The 25,045-nt window shown below is 33.7% G+C and overlaps 1 protein-coding gene across 12 annotated transcripts in view; it reads left to right on the top strand.

Moving 5' to 3' along the window:
• The window catches only part of PHF14 (PHD finger protein 14), a 201,320-nt gene that overhangs the window by 11,353 nt on the left and 164,922 nt on the right, over positions 1–25,045 (top strand). For all 12 annotated transcript variants that reach the window (XR_002646530.2, XR_016394355.1, XM_022587093.3 and 9 more), the window contains exons 4-6: positions 4,528–4,672; positions 18,333–18,492; positions 23,265–23,376. Coding sequence is in view for 10 of the 12 variants with exons in the window: in XM_022587093.3 (XP_022442801.1) it covers positions 4,528–4,672; positions 18,333–18,492; positions 23,265–23,376 (417 nt within the window). In the remaining 2 variants the exon portion in view is untranslated. The remainder of the gene's footprint in view (positions 1–4,527; positions 4,673–18,332; positions 18,493–23,264; positions 23,377–25,045) is intronic.

Here is a 25,045-nt window from a genome sequence, read left to right on the forward strand (position 1 = left end):
TTTGTGTTAATTTATGTTAATTTTCCTTTTGCTCTACCCTATGCAGAAATGTAGAAGAATTTATATAAGGTTAATTTTCCCTCAATAATATTCTACCTGAAAGCTTGATAACTTGTTTTTTCCAAGATTGTTATTCAAACTCTTCAATAATTTTTGATGATTCTAGTCCTATATAAATGTCATTTAAATTAGATATTAAATTTTAAGAAAGAACTAATCAAAATTATTTTATATTTCTAAATTTCCTGTTCTTATAATCTTGATTTTGTAAAAAAGATGACTAAAGGTAATCCTTGTTGTCTTCTGGCCAATGTTTGTATTTTAATCTTCCTGGTTATTTTAGGTAGTGATACCTTGCCAAGTGTTCATTAGTTAATATGTATATATTTGATTATATTTGAAGTTTTATTTTTCTATGCTTTTACTTTGTTTTCAAATACTACTTTGTAATAGAGATAGCTGAAAATGTGGTTTTAGAATACATAATAGAATTGTATTTAGTCTATAAGCAGGAAATTTTTTCTTGGGTGCTATGTCAGGTGCTTTTGTAGGGATATGGTGTTGGGTATCATGTAAATGATGCCCAGGAACTTTCATAATTTTGAAATTTCTTAGGGGAATTTGACATTTTTTTTTTTGACTGGAGGCCTTTTATAATTATTGGCTCTTAATGGTCTTACCATGCCTATGCTGCAGGCCTTGAAATGCTCTAGAGCAGTGGTTCTCAAACTATTTGGTTCAGGACACCTTTATAGTCTTAAAAATTGAGGACCCCGATTATTATTCATATAGGTTATATCTTTTGATATTTGCCATTTCCAGTTAAAACTCAGAAATTTAAAAAACTGAGATGTATAGAAACACAAAAGTTATTAGATTGATGACACCGTCCCGTGTCATGTAACTTCTGGAAATCTTCACCAGTGTTACACCATGAGAGAGAGTGAAAAGGCAAATATCCTTAGTATTTACCTTTTGGATCCCCTGGAAGAGAGTTCCCCAGACCACGCTTTGGGAACTACTGTTCTAGATTTGGGCATTTGATAGCCTGCATTTTCTTCACATGGGCATATACCTTTGTAAGTGGCATTACGGCATTTTAGTGCTATCTGAAACAATCCCGTTGGAATATGGTTACATGTCTTTTTCAAACTTTTATCTTGAAGTTTTTGAGATTCACCAAGGTTATCTTGCCTTTAGTTTTCTGAAATAAATTTTTTGGGGAGGGCTGTATAGTATTTTCAGATAATGGTTCCCATTTTCTGGACTTTGAAACTAGAGCTTTGAATGAGAATTAGTATATGATAGAAAATCATCTCAGTATACATTTTCAGGTGGAAGCTTTTTGGGTTTCTTTTTCATAATGTTAAATAGATTAGATGTCTTGCCATGTGAAGAAATAACAATTGTCATCTGAATTTTGCTAATTAAAATGTAAACGTTTTGCCAAAAATTTTAAATAGCCATTTCTTTTGGGGGCTTCTGACTTAATAATCATTTGTCTTTTTACACATTTCAAAATAAAACAAATTGCTCTAAAGCCTAAAAAAAAATCAATTTGTAACATTGTACAAAAATTACTTGAGATTCTTGAAAATTTAACCTTCTTTAAAAACTTCTAGGAAGAACTATTGGTCAAACTTGGTATAATAATTTTTTCTCATTTTCAGAGCAATAGGATTCTTTTAATTCTGGTTTTATATGAAGGATGCTGGAATTTCCTCCTATTAAACACACGTACAGCTTAGTTAGAATTTACCCTGTTGTATATGTTATTTATAATAATCTTTGTGGAATACATATATAAATGAACACTAAACATATTTGAGAGCTGATAAAAAACATTGGGCAGAATCATTTTTGGTGTAAATTTTAAATCCCAAGGAGAAAAATGAAATAATTTACAATAAGGAGTCATTGATTTATTACTATAGTGCCCCATTTAATCTTAATAGTTACCATTAGAGTCCATTTAATTATTCCATAATATTAAAGTTATATCCTAGATGTGCCATTCAAAACCCATTTCCCCAAATTCCATTTTTATGTAAAAATCATATTTTCAAATGATGTATTTTGTGGTAAAAACTTCAGCTTAAATATTTTCTCCAGAAACTTGAAAAATGATATGTCTTCAGAAATATGCTATTAAAAATTGATACTAAATTGACTTTTGTATTCTGATCAGAAGTGCGCTTCAAGCCATGTTTGATCTATTGAAGACAACCTAGATAACTTTTTAAGAGGATGTATTGTTTAGATTTTCCCATTGAAACGTTGTCAGCCATTTGGTTAGGGTAATATTGTAGGACTCTAAGTTATCCCCATTCTATCTGTTTGTATTTAATGTCTAGTAAGAGTCTCAAATGATGGAGATCAGAGGGTCAAAATTGCCAGTTAATTTTGTTTTCTCTGCCTCTAAATGATAATATGTGTAGAGAGAAAATGGAATAGAGATAATTTAGACATTTACTGTTTTTCTGAACAAAATGGCCAAATAGGAAAATAATAGAACTGTCTGTTGATGCCAGTTTTTCTGATCCATAGACATTTACTTGTTTCCCACATGGGTAAACCTTTTTTTTCAAGGGCTGATTAGTTGTAGTTCCACCAGGGAAATATTGGCAGAGCCCATAAACATGAGTAGCCTCTCAGTCATCAAACTCTGGTTGTTTGCTAGATCTTTTTCTGGTCTGTGATTTTTTTTTAACCTAGATGTGGTACTTTAAGAAAAAAAATTTTTCAACTTACCATGGGAAAATATTTAAAGTACCAGTGTTCATTGAGGCTTATAACCTTTCTTTTGGGGTTCCAAGGAAGATTCCCCAGTGTAATAAATGGTCAGCTCATGTTTCTCTTTTTGGACCACCTACAAAGAAGTACAGAGGAAAGGAGAATGGGAATGAACATTTATTGAGTACCTAGTATGTCTCAGGAACATTCTTGCCATACATTATCTTGTTAAGTCTCACAACAACCTGATGAGGTAGGTATTATTTTTATCATCCCATTTTACAGATGAGAAAACTACAGCTTCGAGGTTCAATAGCTATTGAGTGAGAGCTGAGAATGGAACCCAAGAACATTTGATTTTAAGGCAAATGCTGTTACATTTGAAGCATTGCTAATGGGATGAAAATCTGGGCAGATTTTTGTTTTGCTCACTGTACTAAAGTACTTTAAAACATGGGTTTTCTTTTTAGGAAGTTTTAATCTTTATTTGCTAGCCACATCCAAAGCCCCAAACTATTGATACTTTGGTTTTATAACAAAAAGGAGCAAAATACAAAATTTTAAAGTACTAGAATTCTCAAGAGAAATGATGCCTCCTTGTTAACTTTTGCATTCTTTTTTGATTTGTTTTTTACATTAGCTGCAAGTTTAGATTTATTACACAGAAAATATATTGAAAGAATGTTATTTTGACAGTCATATGTCTTTCAAATGTTATTTACAAATTGCTATTGAAATGACTCTAAAGGTTACGTTTGGATATTGGTCAGTTTAAAAGAATATAGAAATATAAAAATGTTAATATGAAACAATATAGTTAATGTGTGATATGGAACTAATTTATTTTGTTTCTGAATATGGTTAGGTTCTTAAATGAAAATATATAGACTCAAGTGCCATCTTTTATTATATGTAATGCTGAGCCCAGTGTGTTAAATATGACAAGAATCATCATCATGTTAATTTGTCATTTAAAGTTTAAATTTATAATGCCGAAGGTTTAAATTAAATGGAGCACACTCTTCCCTTTATTTTTTTATATTCATTAATACATCTTCCTTTCTCCTTTTATATTACAATTAACTAGGTATCTTTATTACCAGTTTTCACTAGATATTTCTTGACATAAACCTAATAGAGTACTCTGACTCTTCTAGCAATCAGTCAATCTGGATTCTTTTTTAGATGGTTTTCTGTACCTGTATACACAGATTTCCTATGCAGGCTTTCATGGATCTGTCATTCAGTGGCTTGATGACCCTGGAAATTCTGGATTCCCCAGCACTAAAGGAGTGTAGTCTGTAATATGCCATCACATACATATTTGCTTATACGTTATCTTGATTTTTTTTAATTGTTTAATATGTGTGTGTCTTGTCTCCCCAAGATAAGATTATAAGCTTCCTAAGTGTAGGAAACATGTCTTATAGTTTTAAAACCCATATATAGGGTTAGTAATTACTTATGGGTTAATTTTTCCTTTCTTGTAGTTTCAGGGGTCAGACTATATCCAGAATGGCAAAGCAGATGAAGGGTTGTTGGTTATAAGCTTGGTTTTATATTTCCTAGAGGAGAGAGAATATGGGACTTGCAGAGAAGTGAAAAATTAGAGAGAGGGTGCTTAGAGGGTCCTTTGACAAAGAGGTTCACTTCTCAAACATAGCATACTTTGAAATTACTAAAATAATGGAGTATGCAGCATAATTTTGGAAATGCGTAAAATGATTTAAGGTGCGAATTTTATTTATTAAAATCACCTTTTAAATATGTGATTTTCTGATATTTTAATATTAGGACTCGCTGATTCTTGAGAAGAGTCAAAACTGGAGTTCTCAAAAAATGGACCATATTCTGATTTGCTGTGTTTGTCTTGGAGATAATAGTGAGGATGCTGATGAAATAATTCAGTGTGACAATTGTGGCATTACAGTCCATGAAGGTAATTTTGCTTTGTTTTGTTTCCTTTTAGAAATGGCTGGTTGATACTGCATTTATATAAGTAATATCAGCTACTTTACATATGTACTATACTAAGGTTTTCCTGTAGTATTTTATGATATTTGAACTAAGACATACTGAATTTTCAAAGTATAATGGGTGTTATTTTTCAGATTACGTTCACTTAAAATGTGTTTAAAAAAATTAAAATAGATTATTACTGTATGGAAATCAGTATTTCTTTGAAGGTCATTGTTATAATATTTTCCATCATGGCATTATTTCAAGTTTTTAACTGAAATTTAGATATAGGAAAACGTCTAGTATGTTAGTCTAGTAGAATGTATTATTTAAAAAGTAATTGTTGAAGTCTACTGGTATTATAGTTTCTTCTTTAACAGTTACACTTTTAAATTTTGAACTTGAAAGGAGAATTTGTAGAGTTCATCTTTTAAAATCTGAATATTTTGAAATACGTTGAACATATTTTTATATGTAATGTGTAATTACATATTACGTATAATATGTTGAAAATATTTTTCCTGATTATGAATTTTGAACCTTTTTTTATGTAACATTTTGTTGTACTTTGTTTAAAATTTTTTATTTTGACATAATTTCTGACTTATAGAAAAGTTATAAGAGTAATAGAATTTCCATATACTTGTCACTCAGATTTCCAAGATGGTGACATTTTGCCATATTTGTTTTATCTTCTCTCATAATAATTTTTTCCTCACCTCTCTGAGGGTAAATTGTAGACAAAATGTTCAGCTCTACCCCTAATACCTCAATGTATATTTCTTAAGAACAAAGAACAAGGGCATTCTTTTACACAGTCACATAATTATCAAAGTCAGGAAATCAGCATTGATAGAATACTGTAATCTACCGATTATATTCACATTTTGCCAATCATCCCAATAATGTTGATTCTAGCAAAATAAAATCCAGGATTATGAATTGCATTCAGTTGTCATGTCTGTGTAGTTTCCTTTAATCTAGAACATATTTTGAGTCTTTTTGTGTTTCATGCCATTGGCATTTTTAAAGAATACAGGCCAGTTCTTTTATAGAATGTCCTCAATATTGGGGTTTTCTTACGTTTTCTCATGATTAGGTTCAGGTTATGTGCTTTTGGCAGGGGTGCCATAGAAGTTATGTTGTGCTGTCAATGCATGTATGTTTGTTTGTCCAGTTACTGGTGATGTTATTTTGATCACTTGGTTGAGAGGGTGTCTTCCAGGTTTCTCCGTGGTAAAGTTATTCTTTTTTCCTATGAGTTAATTTTTTCTTATCAGGGCCATGCCTACTGCAAAACAGTGTTTCTATGGCCTTTTCTTACTGGTCTTTCTGGTATTATAGTCCTTCTCCCAAATAGTTCTGGGTGTCTGCTGGACTTGAGACCTGTGGGACCTGTGCTTCTTTAACCAGTCCTCTTGCCTTCATGTGAAGCTCCCCTCCCTTGCTGCTAAGACTCACTGTGGGAATGTCTCCTATTACTGTTATTCATTCATTTATTTTTTTCAGTAATATTTGTTTAGTACCTTCTGTGTGCTAGGCATTCTGTTGGTTTTAGGCATGTAAAATAAACAATATAGACATTGCTGACCTCATGGAGCTTAAAGTATAGTAAGAGAGACAGGAATGAAAACATAAAACAATAAGTATGTATCAGGTGGTGGTCTGGACTATGGAGAAAAATAAATAAGGAAAAGGAATATTGGGAGTGCTACGAATGGGGGTGGTTGAGTGGGTAGGTGGAAGTTTGTATTTATAAAAGCTTACACAGGAAATCCTCTCTGTTACTGGTGATATTTGGGCAGTGACCTGAAGGATGTGAGTGAGCAAACCATGTGAATATTTGGGGAAAGAGCACTCCAGAATGAGTGAGTAGTGAGTAAAGATGTTGAAGTGGAAACGTGTTCGGGGTGTTTGTATAATGACATGAAGGTTAGTGTGGCTAGAACTGAGTGAGTGAGCTGATTAGTGGTAGAGGCAGAGCTGGGGGCAAGCCAGATGAGGCCTTGAAAGTCATAGGTTTCAGATTTTACTGTGATGGATCTGGGAAGACCGACATGAGTTTTGAGCAGAGGATTAATATGATTTGATTTATGTTTTGGAAGGATCACTCTGACTGCTGGGTTGAGAGTAGACTGAAGTGGGTCCAAAGTGGGAATCGGGGAGACCATTTAGGAGACCATAGCAATGATCCAAGAGACGAATAAGTTTTGAGGTGGAGAGTAAAAGTTTGGTTTTAAATTTTTAGAGTTTAGGTAACATATAGGGGCTGGCGAGGTAAATTTGGGACTCATCAGTCTGCAGATGTTATTTAAAACTGTGAGCCTGGATGTGCTCACAGGGAGTAGTAAAGTGGTCCTAGCACGTCAGAGGAGGTGGGGAACACATTGCCAGTGAGATAGGAGAAGAACCTTAAGTAGTGACCTGGAGGTTAAGTAAGGAAGATGTTTCAAAAGAGAAGGTAGCTCTCAAATACTGTTTTTAGAGTAAGATGGAAACCTGTCTTGTGGGAAATTACTCTAATGCAACTGTAGACGCCCAGTACACTAGCAGGCAAGCCATCCCAAAGGTCATGGGAAAAAAAGGGTTATGGACAAAATGTTTATATCACATGATTTATTAAATAAATGTAAAATACATAAAAGCAAGGGGAAAGATACAAAATTAGTTAACAGACTATGTACTATCATTTCTGCCATATTCTGTTGTTCACACAGAACAACGATAGTCAAATGTAGGAGGGGACATTCCAAGAATGTTAATACTGTGGGCCATCTTAGAGGCTGCCTACCACAGATGCAGATTACCTGGCATGTTAGTGTGCTGATGGAAGTGACCAGCGGAAAGAGAAAGTTGACAATTGATGATGTAAGGAGAGAAAGGGGAACAGTTGGTGGAGCAAGGGCTTTGAGTACAAGGCTAGAGAGGATGGGATCCAGTACCAAGTGGAGAGATTTAATAGATAAAGGTAGCCATAGTAACTGGAGGGAAAAGAAAATATATGGATACAGATGTAGGTAGGATGTTAGATGTGGTGGTCAGAGCATGTGGAAATTATTTTTTGAATGCTTCTTATCTTTTCAGTGAAATAGGAAGCAGTCATTAGCAGAGTGTTGGAGATTTGAGGAGTGAGAGGTAGGTGTAAAATAGTTATTTGGGGGAATAACACAATACTTAATATTGTGTGTGTGTGTATACATACATGCATGTATTCACATGTATATATTATGTGTATATATCATTACCAGATAGCAATAAGCAACCACTTTAGATTAGTAATGAATATAAATTGAGACCAGTCAACATGGTTGTATGTATGCATTTTTTTTTTCCCTCCAGGAGTGGTTCAGATTTCTTGGAGGAGTTGCAGAATAGTTGAACATCAAAAGCAGCAGCTGTGCTGCCATTGTTGTATTGATCACCACTGATGGTCACAAGTATGTTACCATTGCTTGTATTCATGACTGTCATTGCTGATGTGTGACGCAGGCATGACCAGTACTATTAGTGTTGTTGACTTTTCATCATGGTGAGGGCACTATCTCTACTTCATAGGTTTGACCATGGATGTGATTTTTAAGGCTAGCACAATGGTTTTAAGAAATTGAATTGATTGCTAACATTTAAAAACTGGGAGATTTTATTTTGCACTTTCTGGAATTCGTTCTCTTGAAGTTCTGACAGCAGTAGGTTTTCACTCTCTTATGGAAACAATCCTCTGGAGCTGAATAGGGCTGCCTCCTGCTGGTGAAGTTACAATCTTCAGTTTACCACTGTCTTCTCTCAAATCCCTTGCTCATTTTTGATAGTTGCCTGGTCTTTAGAAGTATTTGACTGTATAGTTCCTCATCTACTTTGAGGGTGATGTGTCTTGCTGCTGGTAGGCAGGCTCCTACAGCCATGCGGTCTCAATGTCCCACAGCTATGATAGTAAAGCAACTGTTTTATTGTACTATAGGTCCTTCATTTTGGACTCAGGCCTGAGTCTCCTGGGGACTAGTACCATGTACAAATCAGAATGAACCCTCCCCTCTGACCTCTTGTCTTATTTATTTATTTATTGAAGTATGGTGGATTTATAATATTATATTAAGATGTATGAAGTAGTGATTCAGTATTTTTATAGATTTTACTCCATTTAAAGTTATTACAAAATAATGGCTGTATTTCCATGTGCTGTACAATGTATCCTTGTTACTTATTTATTTCATACATAGTAGTTTGTATCTCTTAATCTCCTACCCTTATCTTGCCCCTCCTCCCTTCCCTCTCCCCACTGGTAACTGCTAGTTTGTTTTCTATATATTGAGTCTGTTTCTGTTTTGTTCCATATATTTGCTGTTTTATTTTTTTAGATTCCACATATAAGTGATAACATAGGTATTTGTCCTTTTCTGGCTGACTTATTCGCCTAAGCATAATATTTACTCTCTAGGTCCATCCACATTGTTGCAAATGGCAGAATTTCATTCTTTTTAATGGCTGAGTAATATTCAATTGTGTATACCAGATCTTCTTTATCCATTCATTTGTTGATGTACACTAAGGTTGCTTCCATATCTTGGCTGTTGTAAATAATGGTGCTGTGAACATTTGGGTGCATGTATCTTTTCGAATTAGTGTTTCTGTTTTCTTTGCATATATACCCAGCAGTGGAATTGCTGGTTCATATGGTAGTTCTATTTTTAGTTTTTTAAGGAACGTCCATACTGTTTTTCATAGTGGCTGCACCAATTTACAATCCCACCAACAGTGTACGAGGGTTCCCTTTTCTCTGTATCCTCACCAACATTGTCTTCGTCTTTGATTTAGTCTTGTACCTCTTCGATTCTTGGTATGAGTTCTTTCCCAATAGATTCTTGTTTAAATGAATGTAGATTTCTGGAAGGACACCCCATTAGTTCTCCTGATGTGTCTAGAGCTATTAAAAGTTCATAATGATACTTGTGCTTCAGATGAATAGTCTCAATAATGGCAAATCTACTTTCTTTCTAAGGAAGCTTTGATTTTTTAGAAACAGCCAAAAAATCTCTCTGAGTGAAGGCAGACAAAGAAGATTATCAAACTGAGTGGTAATTTCATTTAGGTCAAAAGCAAGTTGTGTCTATAAAGTCATGTAGCATTTTTTCTTGTGTTATTCATTTAAATGGCTCTGATGGCACTTGAGCATTTGCTAATGATTGCTCATTTTTCTCCCAAGACTAACTCATTAGAATAGGGGAACTATTTTTATTATGAGAGAAGGAAGAAGGGAAGACACGGAAAGGGAAATTAATACTCCTGAGTGTGATGCTTTGTAGGCTTTTTGGGAGCAAGCTAATATGTGGAAAAAATAAATAGGGAAAACAATAAATAGAGAAACTGAGTAGTTTCTCTATTCAGAAACTGAATATGTTGTAGTATAATTGCTTTGTTGGGAGTATTGTTAATTCTGTGAACTTCAGATACGTTCAAAGTTAAAGATGCAAATTGTAAATCAAAGTAAAAAATAAATCTTGAGTTTTTTATTTTATTGTTACTACTTTCTTCCTTTAGTATAATTTTCCCTTTCTCTCATTAATTTTTGTGATTATATAATTCTCTTTCTCATTTTCTTAGTAGCTTTTCTTTCTTTTCTTAGTAGTAGTATTAGAGCTAATATCTTGAAAGATTCCTAGTTTTGGAGATTTTAAATGATCTGTTTTGGTTTAAGGGAGAAGTGTTATTAAACATCAATGTATATTTTTATAAACCTAATGAATTAAAGTTATGATTAATATAGTGTTCTAATAAAATTGTTATTCCCTGTTTGTTAGTAAACATACCAAATACGGTATTTGGGATCCTTTCTAATGTAATTTCCTGTAGGTCATTTTTATCTACTAGTGCAAAAGATTCCTTGCCAAATATCACTGTTCGTTTGAGAAGGGGTTGTTTTAATATGGATATACTCCCGACTTTTCCATTTAAGTTTTTTTGGTCGCATTTGGATAGCATCACTAAGAAATTGTGTTGATTAGTAGATCTGTGAAGACTTTTTCATCTTCCACTAGCTTTGTAGCAGTCTTGTCTACTCAATAGAAAAAGAAAAAAAAAAACACATCAAACCCTGCTTAATAATCTTTGGTTACATGGTTGAATTTCTCTTTTGAGGAAAAGTAACAATAATCCTCAGTACAGTAATGTGCAGCCTGATCAGCATATATATATCCTGGAGATGTTTTGGGTCAAGTCTTACTGACACTGTTATGCACTGTTGCCACCCCATATTAATTGGAACCTGGGTTGAAAAAATATGTAATGATGTGTGACCTGGTCCAAATAACGTAGATTTTTTTGTTTTTTATCTTTTTTCTAGGTGGACCATGGTCTTACTCCCTTTTAGCTTTTAATCTTGTGTATGGTGTTAGGGAGTGTTCAAATTTCATTCTTTTACATGTAGCTATCCAGTTTTCCCAGCAGCATTTATTGAAGAGGCTGTCTTTTCTCCATTGTATATTCTTGCCTCCTTTATCAAAAATAAGGTGACCATATGTGCTTGGGTTTGTCTCTGGGCTTTCTATCCTGTTCCATTGATCTAGATTTCTGTTTTTGTGCCAGTACCATACTGTCTTGATTACTGTAGCTTTGTAGTCTAGTCTGAAGTCAGGGAGCCTGATTCCTCCAGCACTGTTTTTCGTTCTCAAGATTGCTTTGGCTATTCGGGGTCTTTTGTGTTTCTATACAAATTGTGAAAGTTTTTGTTCTAGTTCTGTGAAAAATGCCATTGGTAGTTTGATAGGGACTGCATTGAATCTGTAGATTGCTTTGGGTAGTATAGTCATTTTCACAATGTTGATTCTTCCAATCCAAGAACATGGTATATCTCTCCATCTGTTTGTATCATCTTTAATTTCTTTCATCAGTGTCTTCTAGTTTTCTGCATACAGGTCTTTTGTCTCCTTAGGTAGGTTTATTCCTAGATATTTTATTCTTTTTGTTGCAATGGTAAATGGGAGTGTTTTCTTAATTTCTCTTTCAGATTTTTCATCATTAGTGTATAGGAATGCGAGAGATTTCTGTGCATTAATTTTGTATCCTGCTACTTTACCAAATTCATTGATTAGCTCTAGTAGTTTTCTGGTAGCATCTTTAGGATTCTCTATGTGTAGTATCATGTCATCTGCAAACAGTGACAGCTTTACTTCTTCTTTTCCAATTTGGATTCCTTTTATTTCTTTTTCTTCTCTGATTGCTGTGGCTAAAAGTTCCAAAACTATGTTGAATAATAGTGGTGAGAGTGGGCAGCCTTGTCTTGTTCCTGATGTTAGTGGAAATGGTTTCAGTTTTCACCATTGAGGATGATATTGGCTGTGGGTTTATCATATATGGCCTTTATTATGTGGGGTAAGTTCCCTCTGTGCCTACTTTCTGGAGGGTTTTTATCATAAATGGGTGTTGAATTTTGTCTAAAACTTTTTCTGCATCTATTGAGATGATCATATGGTTTTTCTCCTTCAATTTGTTAATATGGTGTATCTCATTGATTGATTTGTGTATATTGAGGAATCCTTGCATTCCTGGAATAAACCCCACTTGACCATGCTGTATGATCCTTTTAATGTGCTGTTGGTTTCAGTTTGCTAGTATTTTGTTGAGGATTTTTGCATCTACGTTCATCAGTGATACTGGCCTGTAGTTTTCTTTGTGACATCTTTGTCTGGTTTTGGTATCAGGGTGATGGTGGCCTCATAGAATGAGCTTAGGAGTGTTCCTCCCTCCGCTGTATTTTGGAAGAGTTTGAGAAAGATAGGTGTTAGCTCTTCTCTAAATGTTTGATAGAATTCACCTGTGAAGCCATCTGGTTGTGCACTTTTGTTTGTTGGAAGATTTTTAATCACAGTTCAATTTCAGTGCTTGTGATTGGTCTGTTTATATTTTCTATTTCTTCCTGGTTCAGTCTCAGTAGGGTGGGGATTTTCTAATTCTATCATTCCTTCTACATTTATCAGGCAGCATTTATTTTGTAGAGAACTTCTCCCCTTTTATCCTTTTCAGTATTACTGTGGTCTCACACATTATCATCTACAACCTCATTACTCTTTGTGATGCTTAGATTGTCCAGATTTGACCAGTGAAGAGTCCCTTTCGTCAGGCTCTTACTTACATGCACGTGTGCACATATGCATATGCATAATTGCACAGTCCCTGCCCTGCAATAAGTAAATAAATAAGATAAATTCCATGGGATTTTCCTCCCGTATAACTCACTTTATTTCACTCATCTCTTTATTTCACTCACTCATCTCTTAATCTTGAGATTCTTTTCATGAGTACATATGGATATTTTATTATTATTTTTTTAATGGTATGTATTTAGCTATAGAGTGGTTCAACCATAATGTATTTACTTTTTTTGTTTGTAGTTTTTTGCTTATATATAGTGCTAACAAATATGTCATATACATGTAATTTCTGTGGGGTAGATTCCTAGAATGAATCAAAAGGTAAGTGCATTTAAACTTTTAACAAACTTTGCCAGATTGCCCTTCAAAAAGACTGTATTTATTTGTGTTCTTACCAACAGTGTACAAACTACTTGATAACTCTGCAACACTGCATATTAATAAATTAAAAAAATATTTTGGAGACTATCTCTTAATTATGTGTTCACTTTATTTGTATTGAAGTTTGGTATCTGGCTATTTTCTTTTTTCTGTTACTTTCTATATATTTCTCTTGTCATTTCTTGTCTTTTTCTCATTGACTTCTTGGAATTTTTTTTTTTTAATGTTAATCCTTTGTTAGCTATATGTGTTACAAATAGTTTTCATCCTTGCGAATACTTTTTCCACCCTGTTCTGTACCTTTTAACTTTGTAATATTTTTCACTGTTTAGAATGTTCATTTTTATACACATATGTAGATATTTCTCTGATACTTTTAAAGTTCCAAAATGAATTTTTATCTAAAATTAATGAATTCAGAAGAAGTGAAATTTTCTAAGGCATAATAGGAAACTAGTGTTGCTAGGTTTTATGTTTTTGGTTTTGGTTTTTAATCAGGTGCCTAAGTGACAGACTTCCGTATTGTAAATCGGCCATGCAACTTTTCCTTAAACATTTCATGGTTAAACATGAACGTATTAAATGTTTTATTTTAGAGAAAGCTAATTCTCTTTCATAATATATTGCATGAATAGTAAATAAAATGTGGGAACTATAGAACAGAGAGAAGATAAAACATTTCTAACAGTCCTAATATCCAGACAACCATAGTTAGTGCTTTTGTGTATTTGCTTTATCATTTCTTTTTCTTTTTTCCCTTTTTTAAAAAAATATACTTATGGCTTAAGTAATTATAATTTAGGTAAGTTTTTTTTAAAATTAATTTATTTATTTATTTTAATTTTGGCTGTGTTGTGTCTTTCTTGCTGTGCGCGGGCTTTCTCTAGTTGCAGCGAGAGGGGGCTACTCTTCATTGCAGTGCATGGGCTTATCACTGCAGTGGCTTCTCTTGTTGCGGAGCACAGGCTCTAGGCACGCGGGCTTCAGTAGTTGCAGCACGCAGTCTCCGTAGTTGTGGCTCATGGGCTCTAGAGCGCAGGCTCAGTAGTTGCGGCGCAGCGGCTTAGTTGCTCCGCGGCATGTGGAATCTTCCTGCACCAGGGTTCGAACTCATGTCTCCTGCATTGGCAGGCAGATTCTTAACCACTGCGCCACCAGGGAAGTCCTAGGTAAGTTTTTAAGTTGAGATTTTGCTAAAAGATAGTTTTCCAAATGTGGTTATTAAATGTATAACTGTCTATTTTTCAGAGTACTTATTTCATCTAAGTGTAGATGAATTTCTTTTTTGTTTGGGTTGCAGCTTGTCACTTAGTATAAGCACCTTTGTGACAAGATCTTGTAACTGACTTGTAATAGTAGGGTACCCCTGACTGTGATGTCAGTTATCCTGATGTATTGATTGTACTGTCTGAAGAAAAATGTCACCTACATGTCATAGTACATGACAGAGCATTAGGTAGCACACTTTGCCAGCAATGCATTAAATAAGGTATACTAAGATGTTTTCCCCCCTTTGTTTACTTTTCAGTCTGCTGTTAGCCTAGCCCTAGACTATTTTTATTTCTTAGCATATGCAAAAATATATTGTTATGAGTGTTTATTGGGTACTAAAGTATGTTCAAGTTATAACCATTTGGACTTTATATGTGAGCAGGCACTTTTGCTCTTTTGTGCTTTAGGATATATTTGTGACAGGTATCATGCATGTTATAAGTTCTTTTCTCATAAACAACAATATTACTCAATTTAAAATCTTTTATTTTAGTGGGTTTTGTAATCAGAGTTCTAGTGATAGGATGTTAAGTACAGAAAAATTTTAAATTTTAAAATGGCAAATTTTTTGTTCCTGTTTTTTAATTTTCTATACTGAGAGATAGTTAGAATAGATGTTAAATACTTACTGCAGATGAGGTAACTCAGCCTCAGAGATGTGGTTTGTCTACAGTTACATAGCTAGAAAGTAGAAGACTGTAGGTCTTTTGGTCTCCCATGCCAGGCTGAATGGGAATATTTCCACTGATTTGGATTATACGTATTCTTGTATAACTCAAAACAATTGTAAGCACATTTTATATTATTTTGCATTAAATATGATTTGTATAAGTTGCATGTACTACCCAGAGGTTGATTGTTAGACAGTCATAGAACCATGTTTTCTCTGTTTACCCATTTAAAAACATGAAAAACCTATATGAAATAGGTTTTATATATCTATAAATTTTTTATTTTATATGTTTACCCATATAAAAGAAAGACTTTTTTTCTGTAATCATATTGAAAGTGTACTTTTTGCATCTTTTACTCAAAATTAGATAGGTAGAAGAGAATAAACCTTGTTTTATGGTAGTTTAAATTCTTTTGTCTATGGAAGAAAAAAATATTTAAAAATGTATTTAGTCATTAATTAAAATGGATTAGAGTGGATATAAATGCTAGAACTTTGGTCTAGAGCTCAGTAAACCCAACAGGTATGGCAGAGAAATAGGGGAAAAATGGCAGGGCAAAGTGGAAATAGGGGAAAAGTGGCAAGTAAAGAACTCTGTAAAGGTAATAACACAGAGTGGATTATTTTTCAAGGGCAGTGAAGCTGAAGAAGAAATACTTATCCACTTGCTGGTTGTTCTTTGTGCTTATATAATACCAGCCTTCTAGGTTACAAAGTAGGAATTTCCTAGGTTGAAATCACTTCTCAGGTGGTTTGTAGGTGGTTTAATCATTATGCAGGTGTTTGTCAGGTGTGTGGTATATTCTTTAAAAATTAGAATTGAAACTGCTTTATTCTAAAAGAGTGAACTGCTGTGATTTACCTTGATATTGGTGAATGAGATGAATAAAATGGATAGTCACTTGGGGGTTTTATTATCTTGGGACTTTGTGTGGATACAAATGAAAGAATTTGCCTCGAAGGAATATTATTTTGTGAAGAAAATAGACTTTTCTCTTTGTAGTATTGCATAACCTTTTGAGATATCAAATTGACTGTTTTTATTGTTTTATGATTTTTTTGAATAAAATGTTTTGCTTACTGTTGCCTTTACTGAAGAATATTCTTCTATTGGTGATGGTTAATAATAACTACTCCCAGAAGAAAATTTTATTTCTTTTTCATTTTATAATTTATCATTTAAAAAATGTATATCTAAAAAGAAGTGATGAAGTTGATAATTATTACCAAGCACAATTTAATTATATTAAAGAAATTAATAGTTTGATTCCTTTTCTTATCTTGTGCATGATAGTCTAGCTCCTTTAAAATCTTTTCTCTGGCATTCTTTCGTATGACTTTTCAGATTATGTTAAGGTTCACCATTATAAAGCCTTTGAATAACATAAGCTTGACAATAATTAAGGGATTTGCGTGAGGCAGCTTATGTAAATCACAGTTGCAAACAACTTTTTAGTTTTCTGCCTACTAGGATATTTTAATATAATCTATATGGAGTGGTACTACTGTGTGAATAAAATACTTATGCATGACTGTTGACCTATTAACGACATCTAGTAAATTAATGTTGGTAGTTTAAAATTATTTATTAATGTGTATGGTTCTTTTTCTTTCTGGGTGACTTGTTCAACTCAGTATTTATTTACATACTTATTTATTTGTTTTAACTTGGATGTCTTTGGTGGTTATGTGAAGATGCTTTTCAACAGGCTCCTGTTGTCTGTGTAGTGTATAACCAGTTTCAGTAATCACATGATCTTACATTGGATGCATATAAACTTACCTACATGGTGAGTCCTTTTGAGAGATGCTTGTTACTTATATATGTTTCTCATAGTGGTTTTTTTTAATGGCTTCAGTTTATTGAAGGGTTCTTTGGGTACTTAGGGCCCTTTTGAGTTTGGCACTAAGACTACCCTCTTAGAATAAACCTGGTGAAAAGTATCCTGGGAAGGTTGATTATAGGCTATATGTAGAAGTGACCTGTCTTGACAGGAAATAAATGTGTCTTAGGATATCAGAGAAATGCCCAAGCCTAAAGATGATGGGGCATACATTGGAACTAGAATAAGATTGTAATCTTTTTAATTACTACATATACATTAAATTATTTTTCTTAAGTATGTTTTGTCATTAGGGCAGTGTCTTCCTTTCTGGAAAAAGAGTTAGATAATATGAAGTTTGTGGTATATCCAGCACTATTTAGGTAAAAGAAAACAATTTAGGAGTCATGATTATTGTAGTCACCAGGGAGGTACTCTTTATTACAAGCCATCAATAATGGTTGATGTCCTACTCTAAAATGTAAAGAACTATGCTACATTATCTTCTTTGTTTGGTATGTTCATGAGGATATTTAAAATTTTTTAAATCACATTAGCTGCTTAAATAATTTAACCCTCAGAATATCGAGTTATCAGTGAATGAAAAGAGGAAAAAGAGTATTCTCTTTTCATTTCAGTTATGGATACATTTTTACAGAAGTTAGAAGAATTATAAATGTTTAAAAAGATCAAATACCTTGTATAGTTCTAGACTGGCTCAGCTGTGAATAGAACTCACTTGTCTAACTCTAGTCTGAACTATTCATATTGTTCTATAGCCTTAATTTATGTGTGTGCGTGTTTCTGTATTATTTTCCTTTTACTAATACTAGCTTTGCATTTGTGGTTGTATGAATTTGTGTTTTAATCTGCCACCTCCAAAATTAGATCAGAGGCTTTTTTTGTATGTTTTGCATGATCATGGTCTTTTATATATGTGTTCAGTACAAAGAGAGCTCAAAAATGTTTACTAATTAATAGTTCATAGACTAAATAGTTCTGATTTCTTTTTAATGAAAACGCATATTTTTATGTATTTTTTTAGTTAAAACATTTTTTAAAGAACCTTAAAATTTCCTCCTTCTGTAATGCTTTCCAGTAGGTCTAAAATTATCTTAAAGAGTCATTTATTTCATTGCATATACTATGGTAGGTGAAAAAATATTTTTATAAAATGATTTCACTTATGTGTTTTGACTTATGTGTTTGTTATGTGTTTGTTATATTCTTATAAACCATTAATTTTTCAGAATTTTCCTCTACTTCCTTTCCCTTTTTTTTTTGTAACTTTATAAACGTGAGTTTAAAAAATAAACTCTATTTAATCATACTCTTTTTTTCTTTTAGGTTGTTATGGAGTTGATGGAGAGAGTGACTCTATTATGAGTTCAGCTTCTGAAAACTCCACTGAACCTTGGTTTTGTGATGCCTGTAAATGTGGTGTTTCCCCTAGCTGTGAACTATGTCCCAATCAGGATGGAATTTTCAAGGAGACAGATGCTGGAAGGTTGATGTCATAATTCTGTTGGGTTAATATGCCTGCTTTATAATGAGTATGCTTCTGACTATTTTTCTATTTATGATTTTCTGAGTTACACAGTTTCATTTGATTGCTTCTTTGTGTCTTTTTGGCATAGAGTAAATGGACAGGAGGCTACAGATCAGGGCAGGGAGGAGAAAAGATCATTTATTGAGGATCTGCATTTGCCTTTATAACCCATAATCCCATTTAATCTTAGTAATGACCATATGATAAGAGAGATGGTAAAGTTTCCTATTTTATAGGTAGTACCTGAGGCTCAGATCATTACATAGTTTTAATTTGAACAAGTCCATAGTTAAATTTGAACTCAGATCTGTTTGACTGCAAGCATATATCAGGAAACAGAACCCATACAGTGATTTTAAAAGGGGATGTTTAGTGTAAAGAATTACTAAGCTATGATAAACAGTAACCATAAGATATAAAAGAACTCTAAAGAATAATACCGTAGGGCTGAGGGAGAGTATACAGGGAATGACAAACTTGGAATGAAGACACCTTCCCCAAGGCTGGGGTTCAGGCCTTGTTAGAGAAACTGTAGTTCCAGCCTACTGGCTGGCAGAGAAGTTGGCTGGTTTGCCTGGGTCACTACCTAGTCTACAGTTCTTGGCAAGTGGGTGGCTGGGCAGTGGTTCAAAGCCTGGAGTGTATGGTGTCTGTGTTGAGAGGCCCACAAAAAAGTGATCTCCAGCCTGGGCCTGCAGGGTCACTGAGGGACGATGCATGTGGTGGGGCAGAGCACTGGCGGATGTCCTCTTCCCATCCTGCAGAGAAGCCCCTTCCTCCTACAGTGCCTTCTACTACTCCCTACTGAGACAGCTTAGTATGATATGACGCTTACTGTAAAGGAGAAATGCTGAAGGGATTCTGTTCATTGTTGCAAAGCAGATATTGAAGGGTGGATTTGAGCTGAGAGGCAATAAATTGATAACTGGCACAAAGACCTATGTTCTTTTCACTATATTCACACTCATCTTTATTACCACATTTGAGCAGTTGTCATCATCATAGCGTTGGCATCTTTCATGTTTTTTTTCTAAGGAGACTACCAACTAGGATGGGTGACTGATGTATAAGAGTAGTTTCTAACCTTTTATATTTTATAGATCACTACTTACCCTCCTCCCCCGTGTAAGAGGGGGTGCTCAATTTTTTATTTTGCCACATACGTATATTTCAGTATTTTTACGAAACATTTAATATTTTAACAAGAATAACAAAATAACTTGTACAAATTATCACCATTATTTTTCATATTTTAACATCTTGAAAAGGATAGGATACATTTTATCCCAAAATAAAGGACAGTCTTTTAAATTTAATAAATTTTTTTTAGTAGAGTAAAAAATATTATTCTTATTTTTCTCATTTTTACCTCAGTTGGCAGACAGGGCCTTGAGAAGTATTGCCATACAAGATTATTGGGATTGCATAGGGTCTACCATGGAATCTTAGAGAACCCTGTGTTGATGTTTAGGAAAAATGACTAAAAATCTTACCTCTTGTCTGACATAAGCTCATCCCCCAAATAAAATAAATACATAACAAATTATTTGATGTATTGACTTGAGTCTCTGGTCTGTATCGTGGACATGAGCATTATTTTATGTTTGGAGTGACTTTGGCCTAGAATTAGGGAATTTAGCACAACATGAAAAGCGTGTACTTTCAGGTTGGACCACCTATATTTGAATTCTAGTCTTTTCTTACTAACTGTGATTTTAGATTTAACCATTTTATGCCTCAGTTTCCTAGCACTTTTGAGAGAATTAAATGAGATGATTTCTGTAAGCAGTGTAGTTTCTGGAGTGTAGTAAGTATTTTAATAAATATCTCCTTAGTTCTGCTACTGCTACTACTAGTGATTTTTATTACCAATATTATTCTACTTACTTAAGGTAATCATAGAATACCAACTGCATAAATTCTTTCTTAGTAACTCTTTAGTCCTGAGATTTGAAATTTATGGTGATAAATTGTTGTGAATAAGTATGGCAGCTTTGGAAAACACAGAGCTTTGTTTTAGGGAAGAGCATTTATTTTACTTTTTTTCTCGTCAGTAATTTGAAATTTCTATTGAAAAGCAACTATAAAGTAGCTCTCTTATCACACTAATATATAATATGTACTAATACATAGTCCACAAAATAACTTGGAAAGTTTTTCTGAATGAAGAAAAAGGAGGCCTCTTTAACCATTTAGTTTTACTGGGAGATATTTGTATCGACTTCTGTGGATCTTACATGTATGTAGACACCTCCCTGCATGGTGCAGCCTGGCAAGTTTTTTTTATACTGTTTGAACATTTTATTTGTGTTGATGTTCACGCTCACCTGTAGGCTAGTGTGGAAATTACAGGTCTTGATATAGTTTGAAGGATGTAATACTAGCTTGAATCAAGGCAAAAAAAGCCAAGAAATTTGACAAGCTATTTAGTATTGTAGCTAAAATGCAAAACAGATGAAAAGAAAGAACAATGCATGGAAAGAATGAAAAAGGTTTTGAAATTGACTTCTATTATGTAGTCTAATTAGACTTTTCCCCCCTCTGTTTCTGATGGGAGCCACAAATTCTACAATAGAAGATGATGTGATTTAATGTGAGAAGACCATCAGCCCATTCTTATCATTAAATTTTTATTTTTTTTCTTAGAGTGTTTTATTCTGTGTTAATGGTATTAAAAACCTGATTATAGGAAGTATTAGACATACTTTAATATAATAGGGTACCACACCCTATGCTGCAAACATTTCACGTAAATCATTGTAACTTCCAAACTTCCTGCATGGTGCTCCTAGTAGACACTTAGTAATTAATTACTGAATGAATAAATGAAAGAATGAAAATAACATCCTGGAAGTGAATTTTTTAATATGTTATAAAGGCACTACAAATACAAGACATTACAAAATCAAATTTGATTGATGAATATAGTTCCCATTCTGAAATGAGTTTTTTGAGAAGTAGCTTTCTACTTAGTTTGCTTTATTAAAATATGTAAATTTAAAAGAATCTATTAATAGCTTCTACGCTAGAATGACAATTCTGACTCTTTGTTTTTTGGTGGATTTATGGGATGCTTGTTTTCTGCTCCTTTCCCTAATCAACATCTGTCTTCATAGCTCCAAGCAGAATGGATGGTAAAGTAACAAGGAAAATTATTCCTTTTTGATTTCTCAGTTTGTCTTAATTAAAAGGTTCTAAAGTATGTGCAGCTAAACAAATGAACAAAAAACTATATACAACATATATTAAAAAGGACCAAAATTGTCTCAGCTGTTTGATATGTATTTTAATAGAGTCAAGTTGGCATCCTCACATGAGTGGTTGGGGGAAATGATACGCTTGTGTGCCAATCACACTGAAATGGTAGTTTAAATCTGTAGTACTGTGTGACTTGTACTAAAACATTTTAAGAAGGTCAGTAGGAAGCAAGCAGCCAGCTGTTGGGTTTATCAAAGATGAACTTGTACAGAGTACAGCAGCATTTAACACACCAGTGGAGCGTGAGAAAACTGTGCAAATTAAATTGAGAAAGCAGCTGCTTGTTGAAGATGTGTATCTTTATACTGAACTCCACAGGATGCATTTGGGAGGTTGGATTAAAACATTTTATCAAGAAAATCACAAAACCTTGGAGTTTCTTCCCAATAAAAAAAGATAATTTTTAAAGATTTGTAACTATTTTCCCCAGTACATCTATAAAGTGATTCTTAGTCTTATTTCTTTAAAACTCGTAATGCATCACAAAACAGAACCATGTAGCAATGATAGCCTCTCAAGCTGTGCTAAAGCAAAATTTGTTGTTAATATTTTCACAAGGTTAAGAGATATTTGCCATCTCATTTTTACTCTGTGTCTTGCAGAAGTGATATAGATCTGTTTACATTTCAAAATCTAGTGATCCTGTGTTTTGTTTGATTGTAAGCAAACAGGGTGCCTAATATATTTAAAAATGTTCAGAGCAGTTTTTAAAAAATGGAATTAGAATCAACTCCTATTTATTTTTTCTGTTTAGTATACTGAAACTGAACATTCTTTGTTTAGTGTTGTAGCATCATTCAGACTTCAAAAAATATATGTGGGGCACATACGTTTTAGTACATAGGTTGTATGGTGAACAGATAAGTTGAATGAAATATGACTTTCTTATGTTATTACAACTGTTTGGTACCATCTTCTAGCAATCAGTTTCAACCTGAGAAGAAATAAAGTTAAGATGCACACCAAAAATTGTTTTAAAATATGTCCTTAAGGATTATCTAGTAGCTTTTAGAAAAAAGTAACAGGAAAGAGCAATTTTATGTGGTTTATGCAGAGTAACTTCACAAGTCTTAAATTAGGATCCTTAATTCTCAGAGTGCTTAAAATAATGAATGTGATACCTTTCCATGCATATGAAAATGATGTTTCATTTGAATAGTGGTTTTGTGCAAATATTTAAGAATAACACATAAGTGCAAAGTGTGATGAATTTTAAGTGAACGGCAATTATAGATGTTAACTCTCACCTTTGGCTAAGCTGCTGGAAAAGTAACGCTTATTGCAGTCCCTTTTTCTGTAAATGATATCATTGTATAGATGTTCCATATTCTTTAGTTGTGTGTCTGAGATTTTGAAATCTGATCATAAAATTCTTGGAGTAGTTATTTGAGATGACACATAATTTTACATTTATTTTCCTGTGGGCATTTTTTCCGAAGGTCTGATAGCAAAATCATCTTTTCTCCTTATAGATGGGTTCACATTGTCTGTGCCCTGTATGTTCCTGGTGTAGCCTTTGGAGATATTGACAAATTGCGACCAGTAACACTAACAGAAATGAACTATTCCAAATATGGTGCCAAGGTAAGACAAAGTGTTTTTGATGGTCTAAGAGAAGGTTTTTACTTGTTAGTTTACATGACTTTTTACTAATATCATGGTTGACTACAGAAATGCTTATTACTAATTGTGCTATTGGAGAGCAGTTAGCACTAAATCATTTAGTATTGGTAGTAATTTTCCCAGAGAGCCAATAATGTATAAATTCTTCTATATATTTGTATAACTTGTGGGGTAAAATGGTAGTTAATGCCACTGCTGTTTTCCTCGTATTTAGCACACTGCTTAGTGCATAATGAATTCTCAGACTACATCCTTATTTTTAATCAGTTGGATCAAATACAAGCTTAATTTCTGACTTTACTTTTGAAGTGGAATTTATTAAAATTATGAAAAGAGTACAAGAAGCACCCATTATTTTACTTCTACTGCAGAAGGCCAACAGAATTTTTTTTTTTTACTAGCAAATGATCCTCATCCTCCATAGTTTATAAATATGTTTTTAATTATGACTGAGTTTTAGGATTATAAGTGATAAGATAACTCACTTATGAATTTAAACTTAAGTATATAATTATTGCAAACATCTTCGGAATACTAGAACTAATTAGGCAATGATATATTCTCTTTCCATTACTATGTATTGGGCAGTTGGGAAGGAAAACTCTTAAAGAGCATTAGTAACATATTAAAGGTGGGGTGGGAAACGTACAGATTGTTGGAAAATTCTGATTTGAAATTTTTAAAATTTCACAGTTTCTGCTGTTATATCCAGAATATCCTCTTTGGGCTTTAAACACCATCCCCATCCGTCACCTTCTACCCTCGAATAATCTTGTGCTTTAGTTTGGGAGGTTGCAGCTTTCCTCTCCAGAATTAGATAAAGCTTCCAGGCCCTAGTATTGAACTTAACTTTCCTGGTGCTCAAGTAATTGCACACTATCTTGTTACCTCTCTTAAATGCCTTTAAACTATAATTAAAAAAATAATTTGTCCACATTTTCTAGTTGAGTAGGAGTAATACAAATTACCTGGCCCACCAGTGTTGGAAATGGAAGTTACTACCTTTTGAGGGCAGTTTCATAATTCAAGAGCACAGAGCCTAGAAGGGAGTAGCTTCCATCTTTTTCAATAAGCACATGTTTTTACCATAAATATAAATCTAGAAGCAATTAAAGAACAGTAACCAGATATTACTTCATATAACTGAGACCAGCAGTGACCTCTGGATTGAAAAGGAGAGTCATTAAATGTATAATTATCAGCTGATTATTTTCATTATCACCTGCTTTTGTTTTGAAGTATTACTGGGACGTGGAGTCAAAAAATTACGTACTCTCTAGCTCATCTGCAAAATCAAACCCAGTGCTGTGAATTATATCTGGGATAGCTCTCTAGATCACATTGTCTATCCATTTCCTCCTCCTGATTACTTTCTCCCCTGTGTTCTCAGTTGCTTAGTTCCCTAGCATTTTATTTATTTACTTATTTTTAAATTTATTTATTTATTTTTGGCTGTGTTGGGTCTTCGTTGCTGTGCGTGGGCTTTCTCTAGTTGTGGCGAGCATGGGCTGCTCTTCGTTGCGTGCACAGGCTTCTCACTGCGGTGGCTTCTCTTTGTTGTGGAGCACAAGCTGTAGGCACGTGGGCTTCAGTAGTTGTGGCTCCTGAGCTCTAGAGCGCAGGCTCAGTA

The sequence above is a fragment of the Delphinapterus leucas genome, chromosome 9 (assembly GCF_059928025.1).
Source record: "Delphinapterus leucas isolate spDelLeu-1000000601 "Yukka" chromosome 9, BTC_Dleu_Yukka2, whole genome shotgun sequence".
NCBI classification, from domain to species: Eukaryota; Metazoa; Chordata; class Mammalia; order Artiodactyla; family Monodontidae; genus Delphinapterus; species Delphinapterus leucas.